This window comes from Hippocampus zosterae, chromosome 16 (assembly GCF_025434085.1).
Source record: "Hippocampus zosterae strain Florida chromosome 16, ASM2543408v3, whole genome shotgun sequence".
In the NCBI taxonomy this organism is placed as follows: domain Eukaryota; kingdom Metazoa; phylum Chordata; class Actinopteri; order Syngnathiformes; family Syngnathidae; genus Hippocampus; species Hippocampus zosterae.
In genome coordinates, this window is record NC_067466.1 from 9,298,486 (window position 1) to 9,313,765 (window position 15,280).

The 15,280-nt window shown below is 40.3% G+C and overlaps 1 protein-coding gene across 2 annotated transcripts in view; it reads left to right on the top strand.

The window, feature by feature from the left end:
* Positions 1–6,901, top strand: part of gabrb4 (gamma-aminobutyric acid type A receptor subunit beta4) — a 46,186-nt gene extending 39,285 nt beyond the window's left edge. Inside the window, exons 8-10 of one of the 2 annotated variants that reach the window (XM_052047411.1) lie at positions 863–1,119; positions 1,690–1,779; positions 2,350–6,901. In XM_052047411.1, the coding sequence (XP_051903371.1) occupies positions 863–1,119; positions 1,690–1,779; positions 2,350–2,703 (701 nt within the window). In that variant the 3' untranslated portion in view covers positions 2,704–6,901. The remainder of the gene's footprint in view (positions 1–862; positions 1,120–1,689; positions 1,780–2,349) is intronic. The other variant, XM_052047412.1, reaches the window with a different exon arrangement.
* The last annotated feature ends 8,379 nt before the right edge of the window (positions 6,902–15,280 follow it).

Consider the following 15,280-nt stretch of genomic DNA (forward strand, 5'->3'; position numbering starts at 1 on the left):
AACTTTCAAAATGCCCCCTCGCCCCATTTGAATTCAAACCCCACCCGCGGAACCACAGTGACGCAGTGGAAATTATTCCAAATTACTATTTTGTTTATACTACTCATTCCAGCAGCAATTCAATTGAAATATTTACAGTACTTTTAAATGTATGTGTATATATATTAGAGCATATTAATAGATTTTTGTTTTTAAAAAAAGGCCTTTTTTAATGATTAATGTCAATGCAATGCATGCTTTTGACATATTTATTTATTATTTAATCATTCCTTACCCATTAAGGGTTAAATGTGAGAAAAATGTTGACAAAGCACATCAGCAACAATGACCGTATAAAAGGCCGAATTCAGTTTTGCTCAACGACAGTGATCCCTCGCTATTTCGCGGTTCATTACTCATGGCTTCAATGCACCGCGGATTTTTCCAAACAGTCCGCAAAAGGTCCGCGAGAAGCAGCGAAAGTCAGCAAAACAACACAGTCACATAGAGCAACATATATAGTACTACATGTATATGTTTCTGTATTTTGTTATTCATAAACTAACTTATACATGTTTAAATCTATCAGTATGCAGAATTAAGTCATGTTAATTACTTCAAAATTTACTTTGACATGTATGTATACCATTAAATTTGGCCTTATAAATATTATGTACATGTACCTATATGGAGGGGGGGGTCGCTACTTCGCAGATTTTCATTTATCGCGGGTGGTTTTGGTCCCCATTAACCGCGATAAACGAGGGATTACTGTATTTAGCTATCGGAACGTAAGATGGTCTTGTAGAAAGTCGATAAAATGTGGCTTGCACTGATTCATGTGTCCATGTATGTGTATGTGTGTGCGTGCCGCTGCATTCAGGTGTGACAACGGTGCTCACCATGACAACAATTAACACCCACCTTAGGGAGACTCTCCCAAAGATCCCCTACGTGAAAGCCATCGACGTCTACCTCATGGGCTGTTTTGTGTTTGTGTTCCTGGCCCTGCTCGAATATGCCTTTGTAAATTATGTGTTCTTTGGCCGGGGCCCGGCACAACAGAAGAAAATCAATGAAAGGCTGAATAAAGTCAACAATGAGCGCACACGATACGAAGAGAAGCGCCTAAGGGAACAGGTTTGCATCTTCATCTGCTGTCTCCATTATATTCGACGATGTCAGTCAGATTTTAAGTAGCACCCACAAAAAAATGAATATTTGTGAATATTTACGATAGCTACTGTATTTAAATTCCTGACTGGAGTAATTTCAAAGCACAGTGTTGCCCCCCGACCATAGTCAATCCACCAACCATCATCCATTGCTTTTTTCTCAAGCAGCGTTAAGTTTTTATCGAGCATAGCCCCCTTTTCATGAAGCTAGCCATTCATTGAGCCCAACAGTGGTGTAAACATTCTCATTTCTTATTTAGGTGGTTGTCACTGTGGGCTTCATTCATTCTCACCTCGCTACCTTAGCAGTTAGCATACTTAGCAAAACACAGCACGGTCAAGCTTACGGGCCTAGTGATGAGATTTCTGGTAGAATGGTCAGACTGAATGACGCTTCCCTGTTTCTGTGCGTAAGATACGAAATGCTAAGCTTTTCTGTGTTGACTGCGTTGTGTAATCAAATGAAAATGTGCTTATTTGCCAGTATTTGCTAGTCGTTTTAATGTTCTCTTCATTTTTTCTTTCACATTGCAAGGACTCCATTTCCGTGCCGTTTCAAACCAACACCTTCAGATCATTTACACAGAGAAGAAATCTGTATCTCGAGGAGCAAAGAAAAGTTGGGGTACATGTATTTAGAAATCATATCAGCTGTAGGCCATCCTTCACTATGATTCACTTGCTTCAAGTTGTTTCACTGCCAAACTGTTTCCAAATTAGTTGGTAGCCACTCAAAATATGAACACATCAATACTTTTCAAATCCAACGTGTCTGTGTAGAATGTTATTATTTTTTTTTTTTTAAGGTAACAAAATTAATCAGAATGAATTAACAAACCAAAGTCAACATTGCAGTTTGGTCTTCATTGTTGCTAAAAACTGTACTGTGTGGACATAACACAACTGAAGATGGTGTTTCGGATAGATTGGTGTACGTGTTTACAGATCACCGCCTTCACCAATAATATCCCAACTGTTTTGGAAGCAGGGTTTGCAATTCACTTATGTCTTAAAGCAAAAGCTATTTTTGAGCATGCTAGAAATAACATTCCAGTTCACGTCTGCTTTTTGCTTGACTTTCAAAATCTGCGGGATGCTGCGGGATTTAATGAAGTTTGATAATAGTGGGTTAGTTTGGCTCTCCTCCTTGGCAACAGCCCACAATGACACTTCTGTCTCTCTGCCGCCGTCATAGGTGGATGCGTACGGCAACATTCTCCTCACCACTCTGGAAATGAACAACGAGGTGATGCCCTCTGACGTGGGAAGCAGCGTTAGTGACTCTCGGAATTCAGTCATGTCCTTTGACAGCTCTGGGGTCCAATTCAGGAAGCCAATGGCGCCCCGAGATGGCTTCAGCCACCACTCGCTGGATCGTAGCGCCATGCGCAGCCGGGCCAACTGCCGACTACGGCGGCGCTCGTCCAAGCTCAAGTTGAAAATCCCAAACCTGTCAGATGTAAGCACCATTGACAAGTGGTCCCGGGTCATATTCCCGATCACTTTTGGATTTTTCAACCTAATCTACTGGTTGTACTATGTGAATTGATGTGCATCCCACTAGGAATCATTGGCCATATTTTGAGAGCACATTAAATTGGCTTTGATACAGTTCCAAAATATGTATACACATACAGGTTGAACATATGTATATGCATATTTCTATACAGTATATTATATTTATATATACACATACACACACACACCCACACACACACACAGACACACACACATGCATACACATGAGAACTAAAAGACTTGTCTGTTGTACAAAGTATTAATAGGATGACTTGAATGTTTAAAAAAAAATGCGAGAAGAATTTCAAGGCTTTGACTTCCTTTTTCCTCCTGAAACAAACAAATGAACAAACGCAAGATCCCCGCAGGGATTTTTGGAACTAGAGACTGCATGATATTTTTGCTACTAAAAATGGGAAAAAGAAGAAGAAGGAAAAAAAAAAGAGAAGCAAAAGCTCTTGAGAGAGAGAGAGAGAGAGCGAGAGAGAAGATGCCCCCATTGACGTTTTATTGATTCTTCTTGTAATCAGAAATCCTCTACTGCAGCTCATGAAATCAGTGGTGGCTTGTCCGGTCAGGCATCAGCTGAGCAAGGTCCTTGAACCCCTCCCCAGTCCTCTCACCTTCTCCTCCCCCCATGTAGCCCATGAATACAAAGTGCACGAAAAATCTCTGGTTCCACCATGTACAGCGAACCTGTTTGAAATACGTGTAATTCTTTATTTTATTTTATTTTTTGTTAAATTTTATATTTCATTTGAAGTGGTAGCGTTCCATTGATCGGACATCAATCACGCGATGTTTGGTCGCCACAATTGTGCATTAGAGTCAGCGTAAACTTATAGATTCTCTTTTCAGGTGATGGGAGGGCAGCGGGGTCTACTTTTCGTTAGGGTTTAAAACAAGTGCTGATTATTGTAGATATGATTTTGTCTTGAAAAATACTGTGATTTCAGAGTGTCGGAAAAATGCTCTATAGCTAGGGCATTACGAGATAAAAAGTTTTGCATTACTCATTTTGATTGTTTGGGGGGGGAACACATTGTGTACATTGTATCATTAAGTATTAACATGAAGGTATATTTGTATTGTTTATTTTCTCTTGTTGACCGAGTTCTATGCTCTTTAGATGCAGCGTTTATGGACGTCATTCCTGCTTTGTGAAAAAGGAAATGGGACGGGAGGGGGGCTGGGCGGGAGTGATGTGTTGCTTTCTGTGATTCGTGGGAACCAATCCACAGTTTAAAAAAAAAAAAAAATTACCGGTATGTATATTCAACAGTCAACGTATCAAACCACAGTTTTGTTATGTATTTTTCATGGTTTATTTGTATGTTCAGCATCTCCTCATGATCGGATTTGTTGGAGAGCGGCGTAACTAGAAGGTTATGCCGCTAGTCAAAGGAACTACAAACGCACACGTATAACACCGAGCTGGCGTGAAATAGTGCCGGGGAATCGCTTCATATCGATACGACAACCAAAAGTAGTCCTGCAGTAGTTTCGTTGTACTTTGCGATGCAAGATGTAGCCTCTGAGTTTGATTTAGATTGCAAAATTGAACTGTCAATCTTGTCTGGTCCACTCCCCCCCCCCCCCCCCCAAAAAAAAAGACACTTCAACTGCATTTCAGGGGGTGAAAGGCCTACACAGTGTAGCAGACATTTATGTTCTTTTCTTTTTAATCCACATACTGAGCGAAAATTATTCTTATTCGTCATATATTAGAAGAAATATAACCATGATATGGACAGCAACGGTTGGCTATTACACCTACAGGACATGAAAACGGATTAACATACGGAGTCACTCATTTTTCTACTATATTAACAACTTTGGGGAAGACGCCTCCCCTAAAAAACCACTCAGTACGCATGCATTAGATGTCTCCAAAATGTGACACTCACTGGAAGACAATCACACCAATTTATGAGATGGGGGTTTTGTACACTCAACCCACTTCTTGCTGTTGTGGCACTTCTCTTTGTTTGCATTTTTTTTGCAGTGACATCTTATTGATGATGAGTGCATCCTGTAAGCCAAAAATGTGTAGGCTGCATTTTGAAGCGAAGGGAACAAATAACCAAATGAAAATGACTTACGTCTCCCATATAAGTACCGTATTTTCCGGAGTATAAGGCGCACCTTCAACGAGTGGCTTATTTTTAAACTGTTTTCATATGTAGGGCACACACCTTATTATAAGACGCATAGAATAGAGGCTACAGCAGTGGCTGCGGTTGTGTTATGCATCCACTAGATGGAGTAATGGGAATATAATTCAGCTTTATTTATTTCGAGCTTGCAGCCGCTGCAGCTGTAACAAAGCGCTTTACAGAACATTTAAAATACTACGTCCAAGAAATCAGAATATTGATCGATCTATAAGATGCATCGGATTATAAGACGCAGTGTCGGCTTTTGAGGAAATTGAATGCTTTTAGGAGCGCCTTGCAGTGCGGAAAATACGGTTACTGCCACGCTTCTTAACATAAGTACATTTTTTTCATACTGTTAATTGTAATTTGAATATCTATATTTCAGCCCAGCACCATGTAGTTTTTCCTATTTGGTGAGGTAGGTTTTGTTTGTTTGTTGTTGTTTTTTTTAAGAGCGTATTTCAAATTAGTGTCCAGAGATATACATAATCACTCTTATTCTCTCCAGTGTCCATGTCCCTAGTATCATTGGTCAATATAGAAAAAGGCGGTAAGGATTGTGTCTTTTGGCAATGAGATGGATGTTTGCAAAAGTATGATTTGTGTTTGTATTTGAAAACTAACTCAAGTATCAAATGTTTCACTCTCCTTTACATGAACAAAAGCAGCCCTTAATGCATGCATCAACATGATCTTCTTGAGCTGTCGCGGCTTTCTGGGTGTGGAATTCGCACATTCATCCCAAAAGCTGTGAGGACCTTATGTTTTGACGATTTATGAGTACATGTCTTTCTACATGATTGAGCTTCTGTTCGTTTAACACGTGTTCAAAGTGTGGAAGGGGGCGGGGGGGGGGGGGGGGGGGACCGGGGTGGGAGTGTTGATCTGAGTTCAATGTGAATTTTTCTTGCCTCTAGTGTATATGTGTAATTACATGTGAATTGTACTGTAAATATGATATCTTTCACTTAATACTTCTTAATGCATGAACAAAAACACGGCAGTTCTGAAATACCAACGAGCCTCACTGCTAATGGCATGGACAGCTTCTCGAGCATTGGCATACTTCAGCAAACAAAATCAAGAAGAAAAGGCAACAAAAAAAGACACCAGTGTTGACAAAATAATGGAGAATTCAACAAGTCTTCTCGCAGTGATGAAGTTTATGGAGACTGTTGACATTCACCTGCCCCCCCATGTACAAAGCTAATGTTGACTCAAGGCTTTGGCTCATTGTCAGCAAATGGGATTGCGTGCCCCCAAGTCAACCAACTGTATGTGTGTGTGCGTGTATGGGAACACTTAAACAGCGCAATGTAACTCCGAGTGTTCCCTTTATTCTTTTTGGAGGGTGGGGGGGCATAATGGCCAAGCTGGCTTACAGAGGCTAGAGGAGCAGGATATGCCTTAAGAAGGTGAGTTGGATGTTCTTTCCTGTTCCTCCAAAACTCAAAAAAACCCTTAAAAAACACGTCATGTGTGCCCTTAAGCAAGGTACATAGCCAAGTCCTCGTGCAGCTGCTGCCTTGCCAACAATAGATCTTAACGTGTACGGAAGTAAATATGTTTGTTCGGCTCCAATTATGTCCAGGATCGTAAGGGAAAATTGATTCCTGTGAAGTTCCATTGTCAGAATCTAATGTTTTCCTTAAAAAATATTGAGGCCAAAAAGAAAATGAAAAGAATAAAGTCCTAATGCCAAATGTTGTCATTCTCACACTGACGTTCCCTCTGACATTTAGAAATCAGGTTATATCAATAAGCACGGGTACTGCACTAGTGAATGACAAAAGAGGCGGTTAGTGTTGTTCTTTGTCAGGAACAAACACCAACTTTGATTAAATTTGAGAAGATGTTTTAAAGTGGTTATCCTACCGCAGGCCAATGCTTTCTTTGTCATATTATTCTCGTCAATTTATTCTCGTAAAATGATGACTTTCTTTCAAGAAGAAGTGTTTCTTGAAACCATGCATTTAGTCGTCTACCTTTATAGCCATCTTCTCACCATTTGGCCCTCACAATTATTTGTATAAATGAGCCCCTCCCCTATCCGCCCCATCCCCCCCAAAACGTACAAAAATACTATTCTGCTTTGTCTTCAATCTTTTGAACACATTCCCTCAAAAAGTTGTCTTCATGACTTCCATTCATAAACGGATGAAAGGAATAAGTGAATAATAGCAGCGATCTCCCTTTAAAACGCGAGCATGAATCAGAACGAAGCAGGAGAATTTCAACCGCCAAAGCCCAGACCGGGCTGACACGCAGACTTCTCACTGTTGGAAGAACTTAAGTTGGTGCATTCATTATTTTGTGCACACCGCAATTTTATTTTGCATGACCTGCCTTCTGGAAAATTATTTTCTTGACCTAGTCCTATTTATTTATTTATTTTAACTCTGCAGCATATGATTCATCACCACAACCGAGGAAAAGAACAATCCAGTGTTTACATGCTCAAATTGCACTTGTTTTTAACGGCCAGCTTTGAGGGGAAAAAAACTGAAAAAAACAAAAAATACTTTCTTAATAAAAGCAGATGAATTAAGATCAAATGTAAACATGGAATCATCCATGGTGGGATTCGTGTGAATCGCAAAGCACACGGTTTAGAAAAGTGCTTGGATCAGGTTCAGGATGCTTATCAACTTCAGTCACGCTTCAGCTACAAAGGATGTAAAGGACGCTCCGCCTGTAGCGTCCGACGTAAGCCATGTGATTCTACACTGAGTGGGTGTTCCCCGTATTTTTTTTTTCTTGTAAGAAGCTGCATTTGGTTCTTATGGTCTGTTGATTGCCCTATGGTGATACACGCCGGAATCTTCCCAGTGACACATCAGTGCACCTCCCATCTGTGACGGAAATTGGGAAAACACACATGCGTACACACACACACAACAATCAACAAAACAACACCACCATTTTATTTTAATATTAATTAAATTAAATTAATTAATATTTAATTTGGACTATGAATCAGAAAATGATTTGTGTCATTCCTGTGTTTGTTTATTATTTAGTGTATTTGTTACATTTGTTCTCGGGTGTTACCCTTGTTGTTTCATCTTGAGGAGGAAAATGTAATTCATCAGATATAAGTGGCACTGGAAGAAAAACAATGCTTTTTTTGCGCGTGTGTGTGTGTGTGTGTGTGTGTGTGTGTGTGTGTGCGTGTGTGTTTATGTTGACATTGGAGCGCTTATTTCAGTTGTGTAATGAGGTGTTTGATTTCATTTGGCGTAACGGTACCCATGGAAATCAATGTTTGTGTGGTATGATATTGTATAATTTATTTAATTTGTCAGTGCAAGTCAATGTTATGGTGTCAATTGGCTTTTTTTTTTGGTGTTTAAAAAAATGTGGGTTTTTTTCAGTTTTTGCTTTCTGGTTTTATTTTATTTTTTTTTACAAATACAAGGTGTTCAAGTATGTGGTATTTAAAAAAAGGGTTATCATTCAAACAACAGACTTTTTACAAATAAAGGCTTATACAGTAAAGAAAGCTGTCTTTTCATTTGCCCTTTGAGGACTAATAAAAACATCACTACCGTACATGTTCATTTTCCTTGAGGTTTCTCCTGCGGTATTAGTCCCCAAAAGGTAAATATCTGATGACAATGCGTAAAAACATCAGCTATCTAAGATTGGCCGACTGGGCGCTCACCATAAGTAAGACAAACAAGAATATACGGTAAGAGAAGTCTAAGGAAAAGGATTTACCATATTTTCCGGACTGTAAGTCGCAGTTTTTTTGTAGTTTTGCGACTTATACTCTGGAGTGATTTATGTGTGAAATTCTTAAAACATTATTACCGGTATATAATTTCACATTGAACCGCAAGAGGCCGCTCTCGACCTGTGTTGATAAAACCACGATGAGTCTGCCGTAAGCGACGTATAAGAGGAAGCGCTGCATCTTCTACCTCTGGAGTTGCTTTAAAGTGGCACAGAGGATGAAGATGCCATTGGATTTACTGATTTGGAGTGACATTGATGGTTTGGTGACCGCGTTAGCATGTTGTTTATGTTATAGTTATCTGAATAACCCTTAATATGTTACTTGAACATACCAGGCACGTTCTCAGTTCGTCGTTTATGCGTCATGTAACGTTAACATATTGTACACTTCTTCAGCATGTTGTTTTCTTTTTTTTTTTTTAAATTAGCTTTCAAGACGACGTGTCTGTTCTTGGGGTTGTATGTTATCACGTAAATTTCCCCCAAAATGCGACTTATACTCCAGTGCAACTCATATGTGTTTTTGTTCTTCATTATGCATTTTATGGCTGTGCGACTTATAATCCGGAAAATATGGTAATTGGGCTGAAAAAAATGTACGCACTTGAGATATTATATCCTTTATATCCATCCGTCCTCATTAAAGATACAAAGGAACTCTAGCCGACGAGAGTAACGTGCCCAATTGGAATCCAATGAAATTGTTGTTAACGGGATAAGTGATCGACTTTTTACTGCAGGTGGGGACAAAGTGGCACTGCAGTCTTTTTGGGGTGCAGTCAAAAATTAGAGGACATACTAAGTAGCAGATAATTAATTTGTTTCGTTGAAGGGCAATGCGCCGTCATTACAAGTCAGCGTTTGCACTCTTGCCTGATTGAGGTATGCTCACATATATATATTTTTTTTCTCCCCGGGATGCACACTCAAACTGGAGTGTTTTGGCGCCGAAGGTGAAGTGGAACAGAACAGCCTCGAAATGGGAGTGCACGGAGAGCCGCGAAGAACTCGTGTGGGAGTGAGACATCGAAAATGTTGTGTAGTTCATGCGAAACAATGAACTGCAGGTGGAAGCAGCTCATTGATTTCACAGATTGATCGTAGAGGTCCGTTGGAAGGCTGTCAACACACACACACACACACACACACACATGCACGCACGCACACACACACGCGCCGCAACCTTAAAATGTAACTTCCAATAAAAACATTGAGGAATCTCCACGTCAAAGATGCCTTCTATTGATGTCTAACGTCAGTGCGTCATTACATGTCGAGATGTAGGCTAGCAGGTTGGTGACGGCTGATAAGCGCAATCATCTCGGGCCTACTTGGCCTCTTCCCCACACGGTTCGCCCGCAGGAGACCTTGGAATGGCTCGAAGGTGCGAACGTGAGTGCGAATGTGAGTGACTACACACGTGTTATCTCTGTGATGTACTGCTGGCCTGACACATCCTTGGTGAGCTTCACCCTGATGCTTGCAACATTTTTACGCCCCCTCTTGCGACCTCAAACAGGATTAGCAGTTTAGAAAATGGATGGATGAAAGTCTAACATTTATGTGCATTTATAATCATTTTTGCCAATGAATAAATAACTTCGCGGCCGGGTGGTCCAATGGTTCGCTCGTCGATCTCACAGTGCAGTGGTTGTGGGTTCGATCCCGGCTCCGGGCCTTCCTGTGTGAGGTTTGCATGTTCCCCCCGGGCCTGCGTGGCTTTTCTCCGGGTACTCTGGTTTCCTCCCACATTCCAAAAAAACATGCATGGCAGGCTGATTGAACACTCTAAATTGTCCCGAAGTGTGAGTGTGAGCGTGGTTGGTTGGTTGTCAGTGTGTGGCGATTGGCTGGCAACCGGTTCAGGGTGTCCCCCGCCTACTGTCCGAAGACAGCTGGGATAGGCTCCAGCATGCCCGCAGCCCTTGTGACGATAAAACGGATCAGAAAATGAATGGATGGATGGATGGATGAATAAATTAAAAAAATCAGCCAGGGCTTTTTTAAAAGTTAACAAGAATCATGCCACAGTGGATTGTGAATTAAGGGTTTGATAAAGTCATCTGTTCAAGGCGTCTGGAATGATTTTTGCGCCAAGATGTTCATTGCGGCCTCTCGTGCAAAAGACCTGTGCATACAGATGCAGCAGTGGTGCTACTGTTTGAACAAAAGAAGCCATACAAGCACAGAAATCCCCGTTTAAAGGCACATGATGGCGCGTTGAGATAATAGCTTTAACGTCAGTTCAATACTCAAACATCATATTCTTGCAGCGGTTTCTCAATCTTGACTGAGCCGAGCCACATATTTTACAACCAATCTATTGGAAAGTCTGACCCCACCAAACTCAAATGGTACAAATTCTTCATTAATGATAATGGACCTATTTGGTAGAAAACAAAAGCTGATCCACCGATAAAGTGAAGTAAGGCACACACAGCTATCTTAAAGATCCCATCCCACACCAATGTATTCATTTATTAATTTAAATGATAAATGTTGATGTCTTTTTATTGCAATTGCAAGATCATTTGGGTTGAAAATATCCAGCATATCCTTTTTCCGGTCGATTCCATTTGGTCCGAAACGCCTGCTCGATGAGATGGCTGGATTTCTCATTAACATTAACTTTGATTGGCTTACTGCTCACCTCAACTTAAACACGGAAAACCGTTTTGCTCAGATTGCTAATACCATTTTTAATAGAGAGTGCTCGAAAATAGAAACATAAAATCCGCAAACAACTCCCAAAAAGAAGCCACTGACATATATGACATGGTTCCCCCATTCTCACCCTTTTTGTGCTTTATATAGTTTCTTTTTTGAGACATGGATGGTTTAATATGAATTATGCATCTGGCCAAAGAAAGGCCTGTACCAGCACAGTTGAGGGGAAAAGGAACATTATCTTCATTTCTACAAACGACAGTCCAGGGGTCACCAATGTGTTTCCCGGGGGCACCAGGTGGCCCCCAAGGACCACGTGAGTAGCCCAAGGTTCTGCTCCCAAAATAGCTTTCCAGTGATGAGGCATTGTGAGTTTCGAAGGATTTTGAAGAAGTGATATGTAACGTATAATAACAATACCTGTAGTACGATTCAACATAAGTTGAGCCAATTTGTTTTTTTTTCGAAGTGTGTGATTGCTCTTTGTAGTAAGCATCGAGCGCTCAGCTTCAAAAAGGTTGATGAACCCCGGATTTTTCACATTGAAACTGTCATGTCATGTATTGATTGTGTTCCAGCTCCAGCTGGAGTGGAGGGCGTTTCCCTGCGCCTCATGTCCTCATCAAGCTCGGGTGTATATTTAAGAACCCTGACTTCTGCTACGCCTTGTCACATTATTGGCTTTGCGTGCTGTTGTGCTTCATGTGTGAGTTTTCCAGACCTCTCCATTCCATTCATTGTCGCTCTTGTTTTGTTCTTAGTTAGATCCTAATTAAGTAGATGAATTAAAGTTGCCTGTTCTCCAGTCCGACATGATACAGCAGTGTGCATGTGCTCATTTGCGTATTGAAATAAAGAAATGGTATTAGGTCAAAAGCTCTCAAACAGTTGATCAATGCCTCTAATTAATCTTGTGGAGCTTTGACCAATGAGAGTCAAAACATATTAGCAAGACTAATTGAAGGTCAGGGGTCACATATTGATTCCAAGGAGATAACCAGACCTTCATATCCAGAGGTCAGTATCACCAATATGTGAGCAGGTCATTGAATATATTATATATTATATATATATATATATATATATATATATATATATATATATATACATACACATATACTGTAACATCACTACTTTGTCTGCTATTAGCTTTAACCACTGTGAAAGGCAATTTATTTGAACAAGTCACCTAAAGGTACTCAAAGGAAAGGACGGGCTATTGAGACACTTAAAAGGACTCATTTCATTATGTCCAAAAAAATGATTTTTGTGTGTTAAACCGTCTGGCACGTTGCAAGTCCTTCGCAAGACGTAAAGTAGATTTAATGTTCAGCTTAGAGTCATCTAATTGATTTTGTTTAATTTACTCACAGCGGCCTGCACCGAGAACTTGGACAGTTGATTACGCTGCTAAGTGAGTTCACCTTCAGAGGACCAGGACTATATAAATCATTTCGAACATGTCAAGATGAACCAAAAAAGAAAATGAAATCTTTATACCTTCAAGATAATGAAATAGTTCCCAATGTAGCATATGGAATACTTTAACATCATCATGTTTGAATTCATTGGTTGAGACCGAATGAAAACGGAAGCGAGTTTGCTTGCCGCTGCTGAATTTGCCTGTACTTCTCTTTGCACGGGTCGGCTCTTTCTGAACTGGAGTGCATAACTCTGTTCAGCAGATGGATGCAGAGCCACTGAAGCAGCACCATGAAATGTGCTTTCCATTTCCGTGTTCAATTGTCAGCACTCCATATAACAACATCAAATATTGAAAAGATGCATTAACATGGGTCAGGAATTGATGGTGGTTCCTGTGAAGAAAGAAAAGAAAGTGGCAGCAGTTCGGCTTAGTGAGTTTGGGTTCTGTTTTTTGTTTTTTGGATAACCATGCTTCCTTTGAATGCATTGTCTTCATTGAGTGAACCTAAACTGGACAGAGATTCTTAAAAGTGACCTATTGAATATTAACTTTTATATAATATTATATATTTTATATTATATATTATATTACCTATTATGACCTTTAAAAAGGTTTAGATTTTTATTCATCAGGGTACCTTTCAATACCGTTGAATCTTTCTGTTCGTTTAAACAGCCAACAGAGTACTTTTGACTATCGTGAAATCATTTCATTTGTTTAAACAACTGCAACAAAAAAAATAATTACATTTTAAAATCATGTTAAGACAGCTTGGACCTTTTCCATTTAGAGAAAACCAACATGTACAGTAAATATTCCGGTTTCCTTAATTTGGCTGGTAGAAAAAGCCCACCAAAATGTTTTCAGTCAATACATGCTAGCAGTTGGATCCGGTCATATGAATGGAGCCCTTTCGGGAAATTCATCCACGACGACATGATAAAATGTCAAGCCATTTGTGTTGCCATGACGTTCTGCTTAGAGCTTGCAAAGAGAGAAGATGTAGAAGAGTAGAAACTCAGTGATGCGAATAAAATATTAACATCTACTCTATATCGTTTTTGCCGTGTGACCATTACAAGGCCACAACTCCCCTTCGAGGCATCATTCATTAACGTCATGTACTGTAAGTGCAATTACCTGTGATCCAGTCAACTGACCCAGAGCGAATGCAGTGTATTTGTGCCGAGTAAAAAATACCGTCACTGCCACAACCCACTTGAAATTTAAGAAGGTTTAGATTTTTCTTTTTTCCTACAGCAAAGGTCGAAATAAATATCCTCATTTCGGGAAGCCCAAGTAATCTACGCTTGTTTCACCCTGTGAACAAAGATATGCAAGTGTGTTTCCATCAGTTGGGAGTTCATCGGTGACATACAGACAAGGCCAGTCGGTATTGACCCGGTTAGTGACGATTCCAGGAACCAATGAAAACCCACTCCAACATGTGCATTGTGTTGACCTATCCTGGTCAAATGCGCCAGAGCCAAAAAGCATAGCTCGCAATATACTAGTTGCTCAAAAGGCAGCGACTAAAAGTGTAAGGTCACAGATACAAGTGGCTGAAGTGTGTTGAGGTGGCTCAGACATCTGCTACGACTGCCACCCTGGTGAGGTGATCTGAGCATATCTCTCCAGGAAAAGGCTTCAGGGCAGACCTAGGACAGTCTAAGGCCAATGTCACACAGCTGTGCTGGGGAAGCCTCATTGTCCCCTGGGGGAAACTAAAGAAGGTACCTGGGAACAATCAGTTCTCATTCTCTCTGCTTCGACTTTTCATTAAATGTCAAGAATGCCGTTTCAAAAAAAAAAATACTCTCTCTAACAGTGTAAAATCTTTCAATGAAAGTGTAGTGTCCACACAGTAATTTTCAAAACTTTAACGGATTTTTTTTAAATTTGAGACACCCCACAAAATGAGTACATAATCATCAAGTGTGGAATTGATCTTAAAATTTGTGGCATTCTCGAAATGACCAACACAGCACACCACAACAAAGCCTTGCCCCAACGACATCTGTCGTAGTACCATGACTGACCCATAAGGGGCAGTATAATGCCACGGGGGATTCATACTGCTATGAAATATAAGGAAAAAGAAAAGTTGGTGTTATTTGTCGTAGTAGTATTTGTCATTTTGGTGTGCTGAAAAGTTTATTAAAAGCATTGCTTTTACATCTGTGTACATTGCGAACACAGATGTAAGGCAAAACAATCACTTGGAAATGTTCACCATGTGCCCTTGAGGAACAATGATTCCTTTATGCTTTTTTAACTGCAAGCCATTAGAAAGGAAACGAATACAATAGTGATGCAACACAAAAGAAAGTCCACTGTTCCCCCGCTCTCCTCCATATACAATTCATGCTCTGTCACCTATAGCAACAGTGAAGTGAATTTCTCACACGACAAAAGAATCAGGAGATCATGCGCCTGACTGTCACTGCTCCAGTTTTTCATCAGGTTTACTTGCACGGTTGTGTCAATCGTTAAGGCAGAAGCACCACTTGCTTACGTTTTGACGCCGATGGAAGACGATAGTTCAGTGTCACTGCATTTGCTCGCAGTACCTTGTTGTTTGCGAGTCGGATGATGCTTCACGCCACTGTGTGCCATTG